Here is a 21,404-nt window from a genome sequence, read left to right as displayed (position 1 = left end):
TTTGGGTTTGTGGCTTTGCCCAGCTGCTTCCCATTGGGTCAGGGTCATCCTTAGAGAGTGGCCTCTGTCCTGCCAGGACACCGGGTCACACAAGCCCTTGGGTGAGGAGAGCACCCTGCCTTCTGCCCCGTGGCTCCCTCTGAAGTGCACACCCATCTCCGCTGTCACCCCGAGAGCAGACACAGGTCACCAGCATGATTGGCAGAGGTACTTAGTCACTACTGGTCACATGAATCACAGCTCAGGAAGCACCTATGAATACCAAGGACTTCATTTATTTAGTTCATACTTATTCAATTTTGTATGTGTTTTGCCAGCAAGTACGTCTGTGTGTCTATCACCTGCGAGTCTCGTGACTGTAGAGGCCGAAAGGGGGCGTCGGATCCCCGGGAACTGGAGTCCCACATGGCTGTGAGCTGCCATGTGGGTGCTGAGAATCAAACTCTGCTCTGGAAGAGCAGCCAGCTCTTAACTGCGGAGCCATCTCTCCAGCCCCTCAATTATTTTCTTTTTTTAAGACAGTCTCGTGTAGCCCAGGCTGGTTCAAACCCCCTATGTAGCCCAGGGTGGACTTGAACACCGGGCCCTCCTGTCTTCACCTCCCAAGTTCTGGGATGACAGGCATCCTCCATCCCCCCTGGGTTGACTTGACTTTTTGAGTTGAGTACTAGATGTGGGGGCCAAAGTGGCCTGAAACTCCTGGGCTCCAGCCATCCTCCTGCCGCAGGCTTATCCCAGGTCAGCACGGTGGGACCTCTCCAGCCACTGTTTTTCCCAGGTGTTACCCCCCACACACACACACGCATCTCTCGGCCTCTGCGAGTCAGGACTGCAGGCGGTCTGCAAACGGCAGCCTCTGGCTCACACTGCTCTAGAAGAAAGAGGAACACGCGTGGGTTAGCGTGAAGCACCATAGGGCTTCACCGCAGGGGGATGCCTCATGAGAAGACAGCTGCCCAGCCCTGAGGACACCCGTCTCACCATGGATACGGTATCCAGGTTATGAAAAGCTGGCGCATCTCGATTACAGCGTCTGACAGCAGTGAACACAGAGCCAATGAGCAAGACAGAGACAAGCAGACACACTGCAATCACCACGCCCGGGTTCCTGTGTGATGTGGGGATCCACAGGCTGCCTGCATCGGGGAGAGAAAGGGGTCAGCCCTGGCCAGAGCCGCGCCCCAGCCCCTCACTGGGATCCTAGGCTCCACCCCTGACCACGCCCCCAGGCCCTCACTGGGGATTCTAGGCGGGGCTCCACCCTGACCACGCCCCCAGCCCCTCACTGGGGATTCTAGGCGGGGCTCCACCCCTGAGCCACGCCCCCAGCCCTCACTGGGGATTCTAGGTGGGGGTTCCACCCTGACCACGCCCCCAGCCCCTCACTGGGGGACTCTAGGCGGGGCTCCACCCTGACCACGCCCCCAGCCCCTCACTGGGGATTCTAGGCGGGGCTCCACCCTGACCACGCCCCTAGCCCCTCATTGGGGGATTCTAGGCGGGGCTCCACCCTGACCACGCCCCCAGCCCCTCACTGGGGATTCTAGGCGGGGGCTCCACCCCTGAGCCACTCTCCAGGGCCCATGCTGTTTTTTTATAAGCAAGTATATAACTTCATGTGGATTTTTTTCCTTTTAAAGATGGGACCCACCATGTGGCCCAGGTCGGTCTCAAACGTGAGGTAATCCTCTGCCACCTCCTCCTGGTGTCAGGAATGCGACACTGGGCCCTGCACACCGCTACAACTAGATAACGCAACCTGTCTTTCTTGCACATAGCTGTGTCCTCAGGAGCCAGCACACGCCAGCAAGCTAGTGAGGGCACAAGCAGGAGGGTAAGGTGGCTCGTGGGTGGCCGCTGCCGCTCACACTCCCAGGGCTGTGTCGCCCCCTGCTGACTGGTGCCAGAACTGCAGCCAGGTTCCGGCCGCCCCCAATGCTTACACTTACCCTGGCCAGGATCCGACGCAGTGCTCAGCTCAGAACCTGGAGAGCCAGAGCTGGGGAGAGAGGCTGTTTCTGGGTCCGGGGAGACTGAGCCTGGGTTTGCACTTGTGGAGCTGGAGTCTGGAGTGGGGGGTGAGGGGGCAGACGTTGGCTCTGGACTTGAGGTGGAGGGGGCAGACGTTGGCTCCGGACTTGGGGATGAGGTGCCAGACGTTGGCTCCGGACTTGGGGTGGAGGCGGCAGACGTTGGCTCCGGACTTGGGGATGAGGGGGTAGACGTTGGCTCTGGACTTGAGGTGGAGGGGGTAGACGTTGGCTCTGGACTTGAGGTGGAGGGGGTAGACGTTGGCTCTGGACTTGAGGTGGAGGGGGTAGACGTTGGCTCTGGACTTGAGGATGAGGTGGCAGGCGTTGACTCTTGACTCTTTACTGCTGTGCTCTCCCTGAATACTGTAAAAGCGACACCAGGAAAAGGAGATGGTTGCGTCTATGAAGCTTGGGCAGCAGGCGCGAGGGTGAGGGCGCTGCCCACTTTGATCCCAGCCCGGCACCGCATGCCAAGGATTGCTTTCTTACCTTTGGCTAAACAACAGCGCTCTGAGCGGAGCTTGCAAGCGCTCTGGACACCTAAGGCAACCAACCCTGCCTGACGCTCAGCTCTGGGCCACCCGTTACGACTCAGGTACCCACTACGTCACACTTCACACAAGAGGGAAACCGAGTCTCAGAAAGTTGAAGCATTCTCAGCTCTGCCCCCGGGAGCAGGCACCACCCCTGTCCAGAGGTTTCTAGAGCCCTGAGAACTGGGGAGCCCTGGATTAGACTAAGGTTTGAACTCTGCCCCGAACGCTGGCCACACCCCAGCCTCGCCAATCCCAGGAGTCAGGTGTCTGACTCACACTGTCCCTCCAGGCTCCTGGTTTCACATCCATCCCTAGAGTTCAGAGGCTGTGGAAATAGTTCCTGGTCTGCCTCCTGCCATGACTTCCTTCCCAGGTCCGGGTGGCTCCGACCAGGTGTGCGGGGCACAAGGTCACTGCTGGCTGCTTTGCCACTCCCTAGTCCTCTCTGCCGGGTGAGCGCTCTGCTTCCTCCTGGCCTCACCCACTCAGCAGATGAGGAAATAACATCTAGGTGCTGACCCTGAGTGCAGGGAGGGTATGCTGAGCCCACCCCTCCTACCCCTCAGTCTCCCAGGCCCCTCGGCAAAGGGATCTAGGGACGTGAGTCCACGCTGAGAAGTTTCTGGGAAGTGATGTTGGCTCAGGTACCGTAGTGGACCCCAAGCCAAAGCAGAACTTGGCAGTAAGTTAAGGTTCTAAGTGAGCTGATGAAAGAAGCGAGCCTTGAAAGAGGAGGTGGCGGCAGACAGCAGCCCTGCTGAGTACCTGGCCCCGAGTAGGTCCTCGTGGTTTACTGGAAACTTAGAAAGGACAGCAGAGCAGTGTGCCTGGCCCTGGGCTTTCCCAAGATGGAAGGCTGGAGCTGCCGAGCCTGTCAGTCGCCCTGATACGGTGGCTCACAGGCTGGAGCCAGCCTGGGCTTCCAGGGATAAGTGTGGGACTTTGGAAGGAAACCGAACTGTCTTCAGGAACAGACAGAGGGAATTAAGTCCGGTGCCACGAACTTCTCTACCCCTGGCCCTCCCCACCCTCAGGGGAGTGTGTGCGCGCGCGCGTGTCCTCTCCACTTTCAGGATGGGGCGGGCTGTGCTCGGGGCCCCTGAAGTGTCGGGGAGGTCCCTGGCCTCTGTCCCAGCTCAGGTGGCCCTAAGGGGTCGGTGTCTGGGAGGGAAGGGATCTGAGCTCGGTGTCCCCAGCCCCGCTGTCCCGCGGAGCCACGCCGCTCCCCTCCACCAGCTTACCTGAGAATACCAGGACGGCAGAGGCCAGCGCCAGCGCCAGCCGTCGGGAACCCGCCATTCCTGCGGACCGCCCAGGCTGCGGGTGCGCGGCAGCCGCCCGTCCGCGCGCGCTCCCTGCCGGCGAGCGCGGGGAGCGCAGGGCGCCGGTTCCGTCCCCACGCTGCCCTGGGGACACCCGCGCGTGTGGCCGCTGGGGACACCCCTGTGTGATCGCTGGGGACACCCTGTGTGGTCACTGGGGACACCCCTGTGTGGCCGCTGGGGACACCTCTGTGTGATCGCTGGGGACACCCCGTGTGATCGCTGGGGACACCCCTGTGTGATCGCTGGGGACACCCCTGTATGGTCGCTGGGGACACCCTGTGTGATCGCTGGGGACACCCTGTGTGGCCGCTGGGGACACCCGTGTATGGTCGCTGGGACACCCCCGTGTGGTCGCTGGGGACACCCCTGTGTGGTCGCTGGGGACACCCTGTGTGGCCGCTGGGGACACCCGTGTATGGTCGCTGGGACACCCCCGTGTGGTCGCTGGGGACACCCCTGTGTGGTCGCTGGGGACACCCTGTGTGGCCTCTGGGGACACCCCTGTATGGTCGCTGGGGACACCCCTGTGTGATCGCTGGGGACACCCCTGTGTGATCGCTGGGGACACCCCTGTGTGATCGCTGGGGACACCCCTGTGTGGCTGCCCCAAGCCGGAGCAGAATACCATCTCTGGCTGCCAGGCTCCCCCAAGCGGGGCCGGCGATGCCTTCGTCTCCCAAGGGCTCGCGCCACCCGCGGGTGCAGCTAGAATCTCCCAGTGTTTTCGGAAGGAGGAACCCTCGCACCCTCCAGCCGAGGATGGGCTGCCGGGCCGGCTCTCACTTTGGTTTATCTTTGGTTTTGAGATAAGTTCTCACCATGTAGCCCAGGCTGGCCGAAAACTCCTGGTGAGTCTCCTGCCTCAGCCACCCAATGCTGAGATGACAGATGCCACCACACCCAGCCAGACGCAGGTGTGTGTGTGTGTGTGTGTGTGTGTGTGTGTGTGTGTGTGTATGAATGCATGCTATGTGTATGTGTGTGTGTGTATGTATGTGTGTGTGTGTGCACGTGTGCTTTGTGTGTGTATGTGTGTGTGTGTGTTTATGTGTGTGTATGAATGCATGCTATGTGTATGTGTGTGTGTGTGCATGTGTGTGTGTGTATGTGTGTGTGTGTATGTTTATGTGTGTATGTGTTGTGTGTGTGTGTGTGTGTATGCGTGTGTGTGTGTGTGTGTGTGTGTGTGTGTGTTTATGTGTGTATGTGTGTGTGTGTATGTGTGTGTGTGTTGTGTGTATGTATGTATGTGTGTGTGTGTGTTTATGTGTGTATGTGTTGTGTGTGTGTGTGTGTTTATGTGTGTATGTGTGTGTGTGTGTGTTGTGTGTACGTGTTGTGTGTGTGTGTGTTTATGTGTGTATGTGTTGTGTGTGTGTGTTTATGTGTGTATGTGTGTGTGTGTATGTGTGTGTGTGTGTGTATGTGTATGTGTGTGTGTGTGCATGTGTGTGTGTGTGTGTGTGTGTGTGCGCTCGGGGAAGTCAGAAGACAAATTGTGGTCGTCAGTTTCCCTATCATGTGGGTCCCAATGACAAACACACAGGCTGAGCAGCAGGCACCTTTCCCAGATACTTCACGTCACTACCCATGTGACACACAAGATTTCACGCTAGTGACCTGTGGCCCCTGAAAAATAAGGCTCTCCAACCCTGGCTACAGATCCCACATGGGCTGGAGCCACTGGGACTCATTACCGCTGGCGTGATCTAGACTTCCCCTTGTCTCTTAATTCAAGACGTGACCAGAGGCGGGCTGTAGTGCTCTTTATTCATGAGACCCATGGGGCCACACGGCCACCATGGTGTCTCTGCCCACAGCCAGGGGCCTAGACACCAGGCCAGTGCAAAGAGTGAGCCCTCGAGGTACGGCGTGAAGTGTCCCTGGAGTTGGCCCACGGGCTTCCTGTTCCCAAGAGCGCATCGGTGGTGAGGCAGCTGCGGGTATAGTGTCCCCTCCACGTGGCCTGGACCATCTTGGCTGCGGACTGCTGCTGGCTGATCTGGCGGCGGGTCCTGTAGCCCTTCCAGGCTGCCTGGATGAGGGTGGCTGCTCTGTGCTGCTGGCCGAGCAGGGGATGCTGCCGGGGCACCGGTGCGGCCCAACGAGAGCCGGACTGGACTGAGACGCCCTGGCCAAAGCCTTGCACCACGCGAGTAGACAGTGTGTGGCCACACACGTGGCAGGTGCGTGGCTGGGACCCCACGAGCATCACGACACTGGGCGGACTCTCTGCCCGGGGACCCAGGGCCTGGCAGAGGCTGCAGACATCGGGCTGACAGGACAGGAAGCAGCGGTGCTCCGAGCTGGTCCTGGTGTCAGAGCTCCCCTGGGCTCTGCCACTGTGCCCCGGCCACATGGTGGGGAGCAACACCTGGTGGGCCCGGGCCCGGCGAGTGCAGTAGCCACGCCAGGCAGCCTGGATGATGGTGGTGGCCCTGAGCAGCCTGGCCAGGTTCCGGCGCACACGGTAGCCACGCCATGTCGCTTGGATGATGGTGGCCCACTGATGCCACACCTTCACAGTGCGACGCACCAGATAACCACGTGCACACGCCTGGATGGTGATGACGGCCTGGACGACAACTTTCTCCATGGCACGCACTGACACCAGCAGCTCAGCCGAGGGCTTGTGGTCCAGCGCTGCCTCCGCCCCCGAGGGCTCCCAGGGCCTGTGGCCCCTGCTGGGATGCCATGTGCCTCGGGGTGCCCCAGCATGTGCTGTGGCTCTGACCGATACGTTGGGTACTTTGGAATTCCATGACTGGCCGGCAGCCGGGCCGGCATCCACAGGGCCCTGGGGTACAGTGGGGGGTGGGGATATCTCATTATGGCCAGTTTCAGGGTGTGTAACATGGTGGGGTGTGGTGGGCACCTGGGAACTCCCATCAAGGCTTGGTTTAGGCACTGTGATATATTGAAGCCTGTGGCCATAAAGCACAGTGGGGACCCTCTGGGGACCCTCATCGAAACTCGTTTTGGGAGCTGTGACATGCGGATGTTGGTGGCTGGGAGGTGCAGTGGGGATCTGGGAGCTCCCGTCATAGCCAGGGCTGGTGACACACTGAGCATTTTGGTCATGGGTTGTGGTGGGGACCAGGAAACCTCCATCATAGCTGACTCCAGGCCCTGCGACCCAAGGCGGCCTCTGGCCGGGGTGTGTGGTGAGGGTCAGCACTGTTCTTGGCTGGCCAGTGTGTCTGGTGTCGTGGGCAGCCTCACCAAGAAGGGGTGTCTGGGAGCCATCTGGTGATGACTGACGGGCCAGAGACACCCCTTGAACTCCTGAGGCTGTTTTCTGACCCCTCCCATCTCCCAAGTGGATGATGGGAGTGGTGCCCACCATGGGTGTACCTGAGGACATGTGACCGTCCGATGAGCCCTGAGATTTCTTCTTCAGTGGACTACTGAAGGGGAGCAGTCTGTCCATGGAACCTTCTAGAAGTTCCGAGACAAGGCTGCCATGAATGGAGCGGTAGGAATTTTTAGCAGTGAGGGGTTCTCGGTGGTTACTCTTGGTGTGGTTCTGAGGTTCTCCCATCTGGGAGAAACTGGGAGCCCTATTTTTAGTTAGAGGTGCTGAATCAGTCCCCCCTGAGCTCTGGAGAATGCTGGGGTTTCCTGTGCTGACCTCTGACCCTGGAGGCAGCCTGGCTGTCCCCTCAGTGTTGGGACTCGGCTGTGGTGGGCCCATGATGGCATTAGAGACTGGAGGTTGGCTTGAACGGTCGGCCACAGGGGCCTCCCGCAGGCTCGGGGTCCCGGAAGCAGGGCTTTCTGGGGGTAAGGGCTGAACGGGGCTGGTGCTGTGGGCGGTGGAGTGCTCACCCGGAACTGGGGCCTGTACAGGGACAAGGGTGACACCTCTGCCTCGCCCGGAAGCTGCCTCTGCCACCAAGGCCACTTGGTCTTTGAGAATATTCTCAGCTGCCAGGGTCTCACGTTCATGGCACTCACCTCCCGTGGCACCGAGGCCCGTCCACGAGGTGATTTCGAGACCTTCAGATCTGACAGGGTCTATACCAGGCTCCCTTGTTGAGGAGGACACTGTGCTGTGGATTTGTCTCGGCTTCAGCAAGGTCGGGTTATCAACACCGACAAGCTTTGTCAGCCCAGGGTCTGAACTAAACTGTGAGGTTCCTGACAAAACTGTGGGCAAACCTTGCTGGTCCTGGGACACTCTCTGGACTGCTGGGGCTGGTGAGTGGGCACTGGCCAGGCTGGTGACATGGGGTGCCAGGAAGGAGACCCGGGAGTGCTCCCCAGACTGTGCTGCGTGATAGGGACGTGGACTGATTCCTACCAGCAAGGACCCTGGAGCCACGCCACTTGCCATAGCACCCAGAGGCATGCCAGGAACCGTCCCGCTGGCCACAAAACCCAGGCGTGGGCCCCGGGAATGGGAGCTCGGCAAGGATTCCACAGCTGGACCCAGCTTCTCCCTCCTACCATCCATCTCTCGAGGGAGACAGGGGGCCACACCGCCGGCCACAGAACATGGAGGGAGCCTGAGGGCCATGTCACTGGCCACAGAATCTTGGTGGGAGCTCTGAACCTCACCACTAACCACTGATTCTGGAGGTAGGTTCTGGGCCTTGACACCTACCATGGACTCTGGGGGGACACTCTTGGACACACCATCCACCATGGACTCTGGGGGGAAACTCTGGGCCACACCATCCACTATGAACTCTGGGGGGACACTCTGGGCCACACCATCCACTATGAACTCTGGGGGGAAACTCTGGGCCTTGCCATCCACCATAGACTCTGGGGGGACACTCTGGGTCACACCATCCACTATGAACTCTGGGGGAAAACTCTTGGCCTTGCCATCCACAATGGACTCTGGGGGGACACTCGGGGCCACAACATCTACAATGGACTCTGGGGGGACACTCTGGGCCACGACATCTACTATGGACTCTGGGGGGACACTCTGGGCCTTGCCATCCACCATGGGCTCTGGGGGGACACTCTGGACCACGCCATCCACCATGGACTCTGGGGGGACACTCTGGACCACGCCATCCACCATGGGCTCTGGGTGGACACTCTTGACCATGCCATCCACCATGGACTCTGGGGGGACACTCTGGACCACGCCATCCACCATGGACTCTGGGCGGACACTCTGGACCACGCCATCCACCATGGACTCTGGGGGGACACTCTTTCCTACGCCCCTGATCACAGAGCCTTGAAAAAGGTTGAGATTCTCGATTTCAGCCCCAGGCTTGGGGACCCCTGCCGTGGGCACTTCTCTGTTCATAGAATCCTGGGCCAAACCCCCACCTACAGCACCCAATGCTGTGTCTGGAATGACCATACCCGCATATCGGCAGCTGGGTGGGACCATAGTGGCCATAGAGAGGAGCTGGGGGTCTAACGTGACAGGAAGAGAGGCACAGGTCTGAGGGAAGCTGGTACCCAGCTGGTTTGGGAAGAGCTCAGACGGGACCTCCATGTTGGGCATCACAGCTGGGCATGGGCCCTGGGCCACACCTGTAGTCACAGCAGCCTGTTCGTGAGTCCAGGGGGCATCCACTGGCAAGGCCCAGGCAGCCATGGGGGGTGGACTGTCCCCCTGGCACACACTTAGAAACAGTCTAGTAGCCACGGGCCCCGGGCACACCCCTGGGGCTATGCCCCTGAACCACGTCTGACATGGGACATTGGCCCCCAAGATCAGGCCACCATCTTCTGCAGGTGCCATGGACTGAGCTACGGGACCTGGGGGCCCCTTGTTGACCTGTGTCAGCTCGGAGTAGACCGTGGGATCCTGAGGGCTGGGCTGGCTCCTGGTACCTGTCATGAGTCTGTCCCCTGGGCTGCCACAGACTCCTAGGGACGGCTGGCCTGGCCTAGTCATAGCACATGGACAGGACCCAGCTAGGTTGAGCATGGAGGGCCGGCTCTGAGCTGTGCTGCTGTCCGCGCGTGGCTGCTGCTGTGGGTCAACGGCTGGCCGGCTGCTCCCTCGACCCACACCACACACCACCGTGGGTGGCAACAGGCCGAGGGGGCCCAAGCTGGCCACAGATGCCTGGGCAAGATCAGAGCAGACCCTGGGAGCCAGAAGTGGGGGTCTCAGGCTGGGGGACACCCTGTTGGTCAGGGGCACCTGGAACACTCCAGGGACCACAGCATTGGCTGGGGTTGGCTGACCGAGGCTTGGGGGTGCCCTGTTGGCCACAGATGCATGGGCCAGAGTTGGGGACATGACACTGACCACAACAGGCTGGGCTAGGCTTGGCGAAATGCTGAAGGACATGGGCGGCTGCACCAAGTTTGAGGTTACAATCGTGGCCACACAAGGCTGGGTGAGATTTGACGGCAGGCTGCAGGGCACAAATGGCTGGAAAAAGTTTGGGGACACCCCAGTGGCTACAGATGTCTGAACTGAGTCTGGACGCCCTGTACCGTGTTGGAGCATAGGAGAGGAGCCGGCTGGTGGCCAGCTGATCACAGGTGGCTGAGTGGCCCTTGGGGACACGTGGGTCATGGCACACAGCTGGGGTTGGCTTGAGGCTAACCCAGGGCTCACCGGCTGCTTGCTGAAGGCCACCACATTAGCACCAGAGGTCTGGGTTAAGTTTGAGGGGACCCCGGAGGCCATGTGTGGCTGGGTATAGATTGGGGACCCTCTGTAGTACAGAAATGGCTGACTAAAAGTTGTAGGTAACCCATAATACATCAATGGTTCCATCAGTTTTGGGGATACCCCAGTATCCAGAGATGGCTGGGCTAAATTTGGGAACACCCTAGTGGCCACAGATGGATGGGCCAGGCTTGGGGCCACCCCAGTGTCCATGGATGGCTGGGTCAGGCTTGGGGACACAGTACTGGATCCTGCAGGCTGAGATGGGATTGGACACAGCCCTGTGGCCTCTAATGGCTGACTTAGGCATGGCGATACCTCACTGGCTTTAGGTGCCTGGCCAGGGCCTGGGGCTTTCCCATCAGGCAGTATGTCCTGGGGTGGGGTAGGACCCAGCTGAGTGGCCCCCCTTAGCTGCAGGTCTCGAGCATGGATCTGATGGCTCCTCCCATGCCAGGGTGCAGTGGTGTCCTGGGACAGCCCCTCTGTGGGGTCTCCAGTACTGTAGTCAGACCCACTCTCTGAGTCCCAGTGGACATCCAGGGCCATGCTGGTGCTGTGGATGAGGAGGGGCCCAAGATCCAGGGGTGGCCTTTGAGACTGGGGGGCCGTGTGCTGAGAACCAGCTAACCCTGTTCTTTCCAGTGGCCCCTGGGGCCTGTGCCTCACCTCCCTGGACCTTCTCAACACTGGCTGGGAGTCCCGCACGTCACCTTCCCGGGAACCATCCAGAAGTTCTGAAGGCGTCAGGCTGGAACAACCATCCAGAAGTTCTGAAGGCGTCAGGCTGGATGGTGTGGAGGCGCTGGCCGAGGTGCCGCTCTGCAGAGAGCTGTGAGAGCCCCCGTCCTGGCTGTGGACAACTGAGCCCCGGGGGTAGCTCTTGGCTAACACGATCTTAGGGTGTTGCGGGAATGCAGCTAGTAACTCATCCAGAAGGGACATGTGGCGGCCCGCGGCCTGCCCCTGGGGACGGGAGGGGGTCAAGGACACTTGGGGATGCCTCTCCTGTTTGGGGGTGGAGGTGCTGGAGCCCTTCTGCACCTTGGGATGTAGGTACACCGATGATGCCTGGCCACTGTGGTGGTCATCTACTACATTCCTCACTACGGTGACTATTTCCTTGTCGGACAGTCTGTGACCCAGCGACAGGACCCGCCTAACCTTCTGCTTCGGTGATGGACTTCGACCCTTGACTATGGCAGAGCAATGGCCACAGGGAGACACCTTGTGTGCCCCCGGGCTCGGACACTGGCACACGCCGCCCTGGCAGGCGGTGGGTTGCTGGGACATCGGGTACCTCCCACTGCCCACGCCACTCGAGGGCTTGCTGGCCTCCAGGTTGCCCTCTCGGTATGACGCCCATGGGTGGGGCACCCTGCTGGCCAGGGGTTGCTGGCGGGAACTCGGGGCTGTGCTGCCGGTCACCGATGGCTGGTTACTGCTTGGGCCCGCGCCGTTGGCAACTAGGGGCTGCCACGGACAAGGAGGAGGCTGTTGGGAAGATCGCTTGGGGACATGGGGACCCTCACCACATGCCATGGGGTCAAAATCCAGTGGCTTCGGGTACAGCCCAGAACAGAGTCCCGAACCCCTCTCCCAGGACAGTGTGGGTACTATGAGCAGGGGACACTGGTAAGCGCTGGTAACGACCCCTCCAGAGAAGGAGCCCACGGAGGACTCTGGCGAGCAGGGTGACCCCTCCAAGGTGGCCCCGTCCCCTTTGCCCCACAGGATCCCATGGGGCTGTCCCCAGGGCAAGCCCTCCCATGGTAGCCTGACCTTGCTACACCGTGCTCGTACGGGACCCAGCGCCGGTCCCCACGCCACCGACAGGCTCCCGCTGCAAGTCACCTCCACTGGGGCAGGTGCCGTGGTCATCCGGCTCCCCACCATTTTCGAGGTGGCCTTGGGGAGGAAGGCACCTGTTCTCTGGGCCATCTGGGCCAAGGACTGAGTGAAAACAGCGCCCAGCTCACCCTGGCACAGAGCCTGGCTGAGCGTGGTCCTCTCGTCTTCTGTCAGGGCCTTGCACAGGACCTCAGCCAGCTTGCCCTGCGTGGCTTTGCTGAGTTCCGGACGCAGCTCACCACGGGACAGGGCCCGGGACAGGGTGATGCCCAGTTCACCCCAAGACAACGCCTTCATCAGTGCCATTCCCAGCATGCCTTGAGGCAGGGCCTTGACCACAGAGGGCCCTAGTACTTCCCGGGACAGAGCCTGGCTCAGTGCCGTCCTTACTTCCCCCTGAGAAAGTGTCTTGGCCAGGAGTGTCCGCAGGTCCTCAGGGGAGCCCAGCATGGCCACCAGGTCTGCGCACAGGGATGCAATGGACGCTGCCAGGTCTTCATGGCAGGGCACTGCCTGGCTGGGCACAGGGGGTGGCGGTGAGCTCTGTGCCTGTCCACTGTCACCCCAGGATTCTGCATTGCATACAGGGTGTCCAGTGGGAGTCAGCAGAGGCACCAGCATGCCTTGGATATCTGTGGCCACTGAGCGTGGGTTCTGCGTGGCCTTGTTTTGTGCATGGCTATGGAGCTGGGGCTGGGCCGCGTTCCTGTCGTCTGGCTTGGCACGGGACCCGGTGTTAAGTGTCCCAAAATGTTGCCAGAACTGGACAGGTGTCTTGGTCGTGCCAAGGAGTGGCTGCGACAGGGTCTTGCTGCTGAGGTCGGCGGCAGGGTGGGCGGCCAGGAGGCACTTGGCCGTGTCGGGGGCCAGCTGGGCCTGAGGCTGGGTCTTCGCCAGCCCCATGGGCAGATGGGCCTGGGATGGGACCTTGGCCAGGCATGTGATGAGATGGGCCAGGGATGGGGCCTTGCTGAGTTTAGTGGGTGGGCAGACCTGGCACGTGGCCTTGGTGGGTTTGGTGCTCGTGGTCTTTGAATGCTCAGCAGGTAGACGCAGCTGCGGTGAGCTTTTGGTCGGGTGAGAGGCCACGTGGTGCTGGGAAGCGGGGGTGAGTGGACATGTGTTTGGGTATCCTTCGGGAGGGACAAAGGTCATCCCCGGGGCGCGTGCTTTCGGGGAGGCTGTGGCTGAACATGACGCAGCCGGATGAGCTCTTGGCACAGATCTGGTCTGTTCGCTAGCAGGCTGGAGCTGGGCTGTGAGTGCCATCAGGTGTGCGGCCAGTGGCGAGGAGGACAGGGTGGCAGAGGGACCGATAGGTGGCCGTCGTCCCTCAGGTAGGCCCGTGGCCAGCCCAGATGTCGGGTGAGACTGTGACACAGCCTTAGAGACAGGTGACGGTGGCGGGACTCGGGGATGGCTAGCGGGTGGCTGCACTTGAGAGGCGGCCTTGGTCAGGGGCACAGCCAGCTGGGCCTGGGACAGGGTCACAGTCATCTCTTCAGGCATGTACACCTTGGAGCAGACCTTCACCACCTCCGCCTTCTGCTGGATCTGAATCAGGGGCTTGCTCCTGTCTTCTGTCACTTTTGTCCACGACAGAGCCCTGGTGATAATGGTCTTGGGAGCTGCTTCCTTCTTGGGCGCCCTCGGGGGCCCAGGCTTCAACTTTTCTGCTTCCAATGGAGACTTGGCTGGAAGTTTAGGAGCCACACTGTCTAGATGTCCGTGGGGTCCACACTTGCCCTTCTCCTCACCCAAGTATGACTGAGAGGCCACCTTGACGACCGTGGTGGTCTGCTTGGTGCTCACGGCGACCTTGGCGTTTGGGCTGTTCAGGTGGACCTGGGATGGGGTGTTGGGAATGCCAGCAACCACTGGAGTTTGGGGTGAACCCCTGGGACCTGAGGCTGCCACTGTGGGGACCAGACACAGGGTCCTGAGCACAGCAGCCACAGAACGTATCTGAGCTGGAGTCTTGGTTATCATCGCGGCCAGGCGAGTCTGAGGGGAGGACCTGACTGTGGAGCTCGCCTGAGTGGAGGTTTTGGACGAAGTAGATGCTGCGCATGTCTGAGGCTGACTTCTGGCCACTGGACGCATCTGGGGTGAAATCTTTGCCATCATGGGACCAGGGCCAGTCTGTAGTGGGTACTTACTGATGGGAACCCTGGGGCGTGGTGAGGCCTTGATTGTGGAGGTCACAGCACACCCTGGGGGCTGTACCCTGGCCGCGGGGACCACAGGCCGCATATGTGGTGCGGTGCTAGAGAATGAAGGATTGGGTCGTACGTGAGCCAGGGGCCTGGTCACCTGGGAAGTCGGGCAGGTTACTGGCTGGTTCTTCATGGCCATTGCTGGGGATGTGGGGCACATCTGCATCTTCATGACCGTTGCTGGGGATGTGGGGCAGGTCTGCATCACACTCTTTGGTGCTGTGGCCACTGTGGCTGGGGGCTTAGGGGCGGAAGCCACTGGACCCGTAGGGGTCTTGTTGACTGGATACGTGTGTGGTGGGGCCTTAGGGACACTTGCTTCAGTGTGGACATGGGTCTGGGTCTTCATGGATCCATGAACGGCCTGGACACATCTCCCCGCTGCTGCCGACTCTGGGGTCCCCAATCTGATGGTCTTGGAAGTCACATGCCTGCTCTTCACACTGTCCCCTTCCAAGTGTCTGATGAGACAGGAGCTCCTGACGGTCTTGGTCAACATGCAGGGTGGATACTTGGGACCCGTGGGTCTGCCGGTCACAGGCTGCTGTGGCAGGAGGCCACCCCTGTGGACTCTGCTGCTGCAGGGACCCGGGGCTGCCGCGGTGTGTGAAGGGACCAGGCTGTCGTTGGATGGGAACTGAGTTTCCTTGCTCACCATGACTGGCGGCTGGTCCTCTGGGGCGTGAAAGCGTACCTGCTGCGGAGGGTGGTAGGGGATGTCGCCCTCCTCTTCCCTCCTTGCTTTCTTTAAGGTCAGCTTGTTGGAGCGCATCAGCCGGCGCGTGCTGAAGCGGCGCCAGGCCTCCTGGATGGCCTTGGCCGCCGTCATCTGCGAGATAAGCTTCTGCCGCAGCCGGTAACCCTTCCAGTTGGCTTGGATGACGGTGGCCGCCCTCGAGACCATCATGTCCATTTCGTCCACCAGGATGTTCTTGAAGGCCTGGCTCTCCACCACGGCGCGAAGGCGCGGCACCTGCTGTGAGGGCGGTGCAGCTGGCTCCTTGGGTGGACAGGACTCACTCTGGGGCTGAGGGTGCGGCTGGGCGGCTTTCTCTGGATGAGCAGGGGTTTGCTGGGGCTGGGAGAGGCACGGCCCACCCGGTGACGCGAGGTGTGGGGCCTGGAGTGGGGGTGCCGGCTGCATCGCTGCCATTCCTGAGCCGAGCGGCAGAGCCTGGGGATGGGGCAGAGGATGGGGTTTGGTGGGGGGAGGTGGACAGACGGACAGGTGGGTGGGTGAGAGTGGGCGGGGGGATGGACAGGTGGGTGAGAGTGGGCGGGGGGATGGACAGACAGACAGGTGGGTGAGAGTGGGGGGATGGACAGACAGACAGACAGGTGGGTGAGAGTGGGGGGGATGGACAGACAGACAGGTGGGTGGGTGAGAGTGGGCGGGGGGATGGACAGACAGACAGGTGGGTGAGAGTGGGTGGGGGGATGGACAGACAGACAGACAGGTGGGTGAGAGTGGGGGGGATGGACAGACAGACAGGTGGGTGAGAGTGGGCGGGGGGATGGACAGACAGACAGGTGGGTGAGTGGGCGGGGCTGGGTGCACAGTGGAAATGTGATGGAAGGAAGGATGGGTGAGCAGTGGGTGGGTGTGTGACACACGGGCGTGACACACGGGGGTGACACACGGGGGTCCCTGTGAGGGGAGACTCGAGAGCTTACAATCCAGATCCCCGTGGTTCTGCAGGACAGACAGACAGCAGGTGCAGAGGGACAACTATACTGTGCGGCCGAGGCCCCAGGCAGGCCCGGCCAGCGCCTTACCTCGGAAGGTCATAGAGTTGGAAAAGGAACAGAAGAAGGCGTAATCTTGGAAGTCAGCCTGTATGAGGAGGCCGCTTCAGTTCTTCATTCCAAGAAACGTGCACAGCAGCTCTCTGGGCTGGTTCTGTCAGAAACACCGGCGGGAGGAGGGGTATGGACTCGGCCACAGGAGGATGGAGCAGGAGGGGGGGGGGAGGAGGCCGGATGGGGGTGCCTGGGGAGGAGGTCAGTGTCACCGGGCAGTTAACACCTGCACATTTATGTAACAGGGGTTAGGAGGGTCCCAAGGACACGTGGGGTTGTGGGGTCCATGTCTTAGAAGGGTGAGAACAGAGCCACACATCGGGGCACACACTCAGCACACCAGTCAGCCGGAAGTGCAGTCTACAGCAGCAAGATGGCTCCGCGTGGGAGGAACTGGCCTGGCTGGACCCAAGTTCAACCCCAGAGCCTCCCGAGTGGGAGGAGGTAAGCAGCTCCTGCAAGTTACCTTCTACGTCCGCATGTACTCCCGGCACACGCACCCCATACACAAATTAATACTCATCACTTAAAAAAAAATTAGCCGGGCGGTGGTGGCGCACGCCTTTAATCCCAGCACTCGGGAGGCAGAGGCAGGAGGATCTCCGTGAGTTCGAGGCCAGCCTGGGCTACAGAGTGAGATCCAGGAAAGGCGCAAAGCTACGCAGCGAAACCCTGTCTCGAAAAACAAACAAACAAACAAAAAAAAAAAATTAGGTCAGTGGCGGAGAGACGGCTCAGTGGTTAGCAGCACTTGTGACTCTTGCAGAGGACCTGGGTTCGGCTCCCAGCACCCACGTGACAATTCACAACCGTCCCAAACTCCAGTCTCAGCAGATATGACGCCTCTTCTGGCCTCAGCAGGCACCAGACACACATGTGGTACAGACACACACGCAGGTAACGCACCTATACACATAAAAAAGGGAAAACAGAACAACAATAACAAACTAGACTAGTCCTGGGAGCACACTCTTAGTCCACACCCGGAGGCAAAGGCAGGTGAATCGGTGCTCATTTAAGGCCGGGCTGGGCTACAGAATAAGACCCTGTCTACATGGATAAATGATAGTCAAGTGATCCTAACTTAATTTTACTACCAAATATGAACCTTTAAAAAATATACTTACTGGTGTTTGAGACAGGGCTTCTCTGTGTAGCCTTAGCTGTCCTGGACTCCACCACATGGCTAAAATGTATTTATGTTTATTTTATGTGCACTGGCGCTTTGCCTGCCTGTATGTCTGTGTAAAGGTGTCTGATCTTGGAGTTACAGACAGCTGTGAGACCCCATGTGGATGCTGGGAATTGAACCTGGGTCCTCTGGAAGAATAGTAAGTGCTCTTAACCACTGGGCCATCTCTCCAGCCCTCTAAATATGCACTTTAAACACAAAGACTTGGATGAGTTGAATGTAAATAAGTCGAGACAAATACACCAGGCCAAGGGTGGAGAGTTCTCGGCTGTGTCCACAGAAGAGACACAATCGGAAGACAAATCGACAATAGACACACCAGACCTGGCAGCAAAACCCGGCAGGACTGAAGACACAAGCAGACTAACCCACAGTCACAGCTGGAGGGGTTTAACTCTTTCCTTTGTGATATAGGTTCCTCTGTGTAGCTTTGGAGCCTGTCCTGGATCTCGTTCTGTAGACCAGGCTGGCCGTAAACCCAGAGATCCGCCTGCCTCTGCCTCCTGAGTGCTGGGATTAAAGGCGTGCGCCACCACGTTTGGCTATAATCTTTTTAAAATATTGTTTTATATGTGTATCTGTGAGTGTGCGTGTGTGACGTGTGTGCGTGCTTCAGTTAGAGGCACGCGCACTTGCTCAGGCTGTGACTGAGAGGCAATTGCTGTCAACCAGAGCCTTCCCCACATGCCACCTGCCTCCTGTTGGTTTTAGTTTTTACAATTTCGTGTATATGAACGCTTTCTCTGTGTGTCTGTGCATTATGTGTATGCAATGCCTGTGGATGCCAGAAGAGAGTGTCGGATCCCCAGGGGGGGAGTCAGAGACGGCTGTGAACCCCTATGTGGGTGCTGGGAATCAAAGTGGGTTCTCTAGGAAAGCCGTCAGTGCTTAGATCCGGAGTCGTCTCCAGCCCGTTTTATCATTTGATTTCATTAAAGAATATTTTTAGTGTTATTTATATGTGTATCTGGATAGCTTATGTCAACTTGACACAAGCTTGAGTCATCAGAGAGACAGGAGCCAACTGAGAAAGTGTCCGATGAGGTCAGCCTGTGGGCATTTTCCTAATCAGTGATTGGTGGTGGAGCAGGACCCCCGGGCAGGTGGTCCTGGGAGCTGTGAGCAGCACCCTCCATGGCCTCTGCATCAGCTCATCCTCCAGGTCCTGCCCTGTGTGAGCTCCTGTCCTGACTTCCATGATGGACAGAGATGTGGAAGTGTGAGCCAAATAGACCTTTCCTTCCCCATTTGCTCTGGGCATGGAGTTTCGTCACAGCATAGAAACACTGATGGTAGATGATGCTGTGTGCACACAGGCGCCCTTGGAGGGCTGAAGGGAGCTCCTGAGCTGAAGTCACAGGCAGTGAGCCCCACCTGCTGTGGGTGCTGGGAACAGCGGGCTGAGCCCCCCCCAACCTGCTGTGGGTGCTGGGAACAGCGGACTGAGCCCTCCACCTGCTGTGGGTGCTGGGAACAGCAGACTGAGCCCCACCTGCTGTGGGTGCTGGGAACAGCGGACTGAGCCCCCCCCCCCCGCTGTGGGTGCTGGGAACAGCGGACTGAGCCCCCCCTGCTGTGGGTGCTGGGAACAGCGGACTGAGCCCCCCCCCCCCGCTGTGGGTGCTGGGAACAGCGGACTGAGCCCCACCTGCTGTGGGTGCTGGGAACAGCGGACTGAGCCCCCCCCCCCGCTGTGGGTGCTGGGAACAGCGGACTGAGCCCCCCCTGCTGTGGGTGCTGGGAACAGCGGACTGAGGCCCCCCCCCCCGCTGTGGGTGCTGAGGCTTATGTTTATAAGCGGGTGCTGGGAGGCACAGGCAGGGTCCCAAGGGCTCTCTGGCCACCCTGCCTTGATGACTCAGTGAGCCACAGGCCAGTGAGACCCTGTCTCGAGAAACAGTAAGTGCGGGGCATGTGATAGCGCACGCCTTTGATCCCTGAACTCGGGAGGCAGAGGCAGGCAGCTTTCTGTGAGTTCGAGGCCAGCCTGGCTGACATAATGGCACCCTGTCTGATGAAAATAAAAGAAAAGAAACTGAGTCAAACATTGGCGTTACCTGTCCACGGTCACTACAGGGTCCACGGCAGAGCCCGGCTCACTGAGTCCACTCAGCAAGGGTGACCACCAGCCCTCACCTTCGGGACAGGTTCCAGGGGTGTCCTCAGTCCTGGAGTGGTCACGGTGCCCCCCAGGCCCTCAAGACACCCCTGGCGTGAACCCTGCGCCAGCATGGGGTCAGCAGCTGCGCCTCCATTCTGTGCACTCTGCAACCCAGACTGCCCTCTTGATCCAAAAGAACACTCCTCTGTGGGAGGCCGCCTGCGACGCCCCAGCATGCGGGGAGGGGCTGTGGGCGGGCTCACAATCAGTAATTGTCACCACAGCCGGTGACGGGCATGACACTGCACAGGAAGCTCATGCCCAGGAAGCGGGGTCAGACCCTGAGAACTGGGGAGCAGGGGCGAGCATGTGGCCTGGCGCTCAGGTAGCAGAGCCCTGATGAGGGTGAGAGGTTACATGTTCCATCTCTAGCACCCCATAAAATCAGGTATGTGGGTATCTGAGGCAGGAGGATTGTTGTCAGTTCCAGGACGGCTTGGGCTACAAAGCTGGGTATTGGTGGTAATGCATGATTGCCAGCCTAGCACACAGGAGGTGGAGGCAGGAGAATAAAAAAAAATCATGCTCATCCTCACCTAGTGAGCTCAAGGCTAGCCTGAGCTACACGAGACCCTATTTAAAAACAAAAACAACCACAAAAACCTCCATTTGACCCAAGACCTGGTGAGGGTACAGAAGAAGGGAATTGAGAAACAGGACTGGAGGGATGGAGGGCACCACAGCAGGCTGGGGACAGCTGTGAGCACATCTGAGGGCTGGTGTTTCCGTTAGCCACACGGGGAAGCACATCTTACCTCGGCTCACAGGGTTGGTGCCCAAGAGGCAAAGGACCACCAAGGCTTGGGGGACCCTAACTGTCTCTGAGGGGCTGAGCTACCACAGCCCAGAGGACACAGATGTTCTTGGCAAGAGCGGGGTGACAGATGTGTGGCACCCCACCAACCCACTCACCTGTCCCCAGAGCGGAAGCCACCAGCCCCACTGGCCAGCCTCGGGACCCTGGTACCCAAATGTCTTTATGACTCGTGGCTGAGTTCCGACCAATCCCCAGCAGAGTGGAGGGGAGGTTCTAGAAGGCAGAGCTGGGCCCCTGGCAGGAGAGGAGAGGAGGGTCTGGGCTGTCACGATGGCTACAACCTCTACCAAAACTTAGGGCACACAGGTGACCCCAACCTCTCCCCTTGTTGTATCCTGACGGAGGTCTGTCACCCCCTGAAGTATCTGCCGGGCCCACAAGATAGCCTAGAGGCGGGCTGGAGAGATGGCTCAGAGGTGAAGAGCACTGACTGCTCTTCCAGAGGTCCTGAGTTCAATTCCCAGCAACCACATGGTGGCTCACAATCATCTGTAATGAGATCTGGTGCCCTCTTCTGGCCTGCAGACTTACATGCAGACAGAACACTGTATACATAATACATAAATAAATCTTAAAAAAAATATTCTAGAGGCATCCCTGTGGGGCATGAAAAGACACATGGGAAGCCTCTATGGCCCACGGCAGTCAACACACCTCCTGGGAGTTTCAGGCTGGGACTCTACAAACAGTTCCCGGCCAGCCTGGGCTACATAGGGAGACCCTGTGTAGAAACAAACGAAAACACAAACAAAAGTAGGCATGGACTGAGAGCCATGTCTCTGGGAGGCGGTAGGTGGAGTCTCTGGCCACCTCCCCAGTCTGGGCTAGCACCCAGCGTGAGTCACAGCTACACAGGCCAAGGCTGACACACA

The 21,404-nt window shown here is 59.5% G+C and overlaps 2 protein-coding genes across 6 annotated transcripts; both read right to left on the bottom strand.

Annotated features, from left to right (window-relative positions):
- Positions 1-256: 256 nt before the first annotated feature.
- Positions 257-3,877, bottom strand: Cist1 (colon, intestine and stomach enriched 1). The gene is made up of 4 exons (XM_076553106.1): positions 3,811-3,877; positions 1,950-2,396; positions 982-1,136; positions 257-871 (listed from the first exon to the last, which is right to left on the bottom strand). The coding sequence occupies exons 1-4, from the start codon at positions 3,866-3,868 to the stop codon at positions 824-826; spliced, it is 708 nt and encodes a 235-aa protein (XP_076409221.1). The 5' UTR covers positions 3,869-3,877; the 3' UTR covers positions 257-823.
- A 1,769-nt stretch (positions 3,878-5,646) lies between these two features.
- Positions 5,647-20,740, bottom strand: Iqcn (IQ motif containing N). Of its 5 annotated transcripts, XM_076553104.1 has the most exons (5): positions 20,471-20,635; positions 19,612-19,690; positions 16,339-16,462; positions 12,278-15,736; positions 5,647-6,691 (listed from the first exon to the last, which is right to left on the bottom strand). In XM_076553104.1, exons 4-5 carry the CDS (start codon positions 15,713-15,715, stop codon positions 5,723-5,725), a joined length of 4,407 nt encoding a protein of 1,468 aa, XP_076409219.1. In that variant the 5' UTR covers positions 15,716-15,736; positions 16,339-16,462; positions 19,612-19,690; positions 20,471-20,635; the 3' UTR covers positions 5,647-5,722. The 5 variants fall into 5 exon arrangements, with proteins under 5 accessions (XP_076409219.1, XP_006989254.2, XP_076409218.1 ...); XM_006989192.3 differs by lacking the exon at positions 19,612-19,690 and having other exon boundaries at positions 20,628-20,740; XM_076553103.1 differs by lacking the exon at positions 19,612-19,690 and having other exon boundaries at positions 20,471-20,659.
- Positions 20,741-21,404: the final 664 nt, after the last annotated feature.

Source organism: Peromyscus maniculatus, chromosome 17 (genome assembly GCF_049852395.1).
Source record: "Peromyscus maniculatus bairdii isolate BWxNUB_F1_BW_parent chromosome 17, HU_Pman_BW_mat_3.1, whole genome shotgun sequence".
NCBI lineage: Eukaryota > Metazoa > Chordata > Mammalia > Rodentia > Cricetidae > Peromyscus > Peromyscus maniculatus.
The sequence above is the reverse complement of the archived record's forward strand: the minus strand, read 5'-3'. Positions and strand labels throughout refer to the sequence as shown.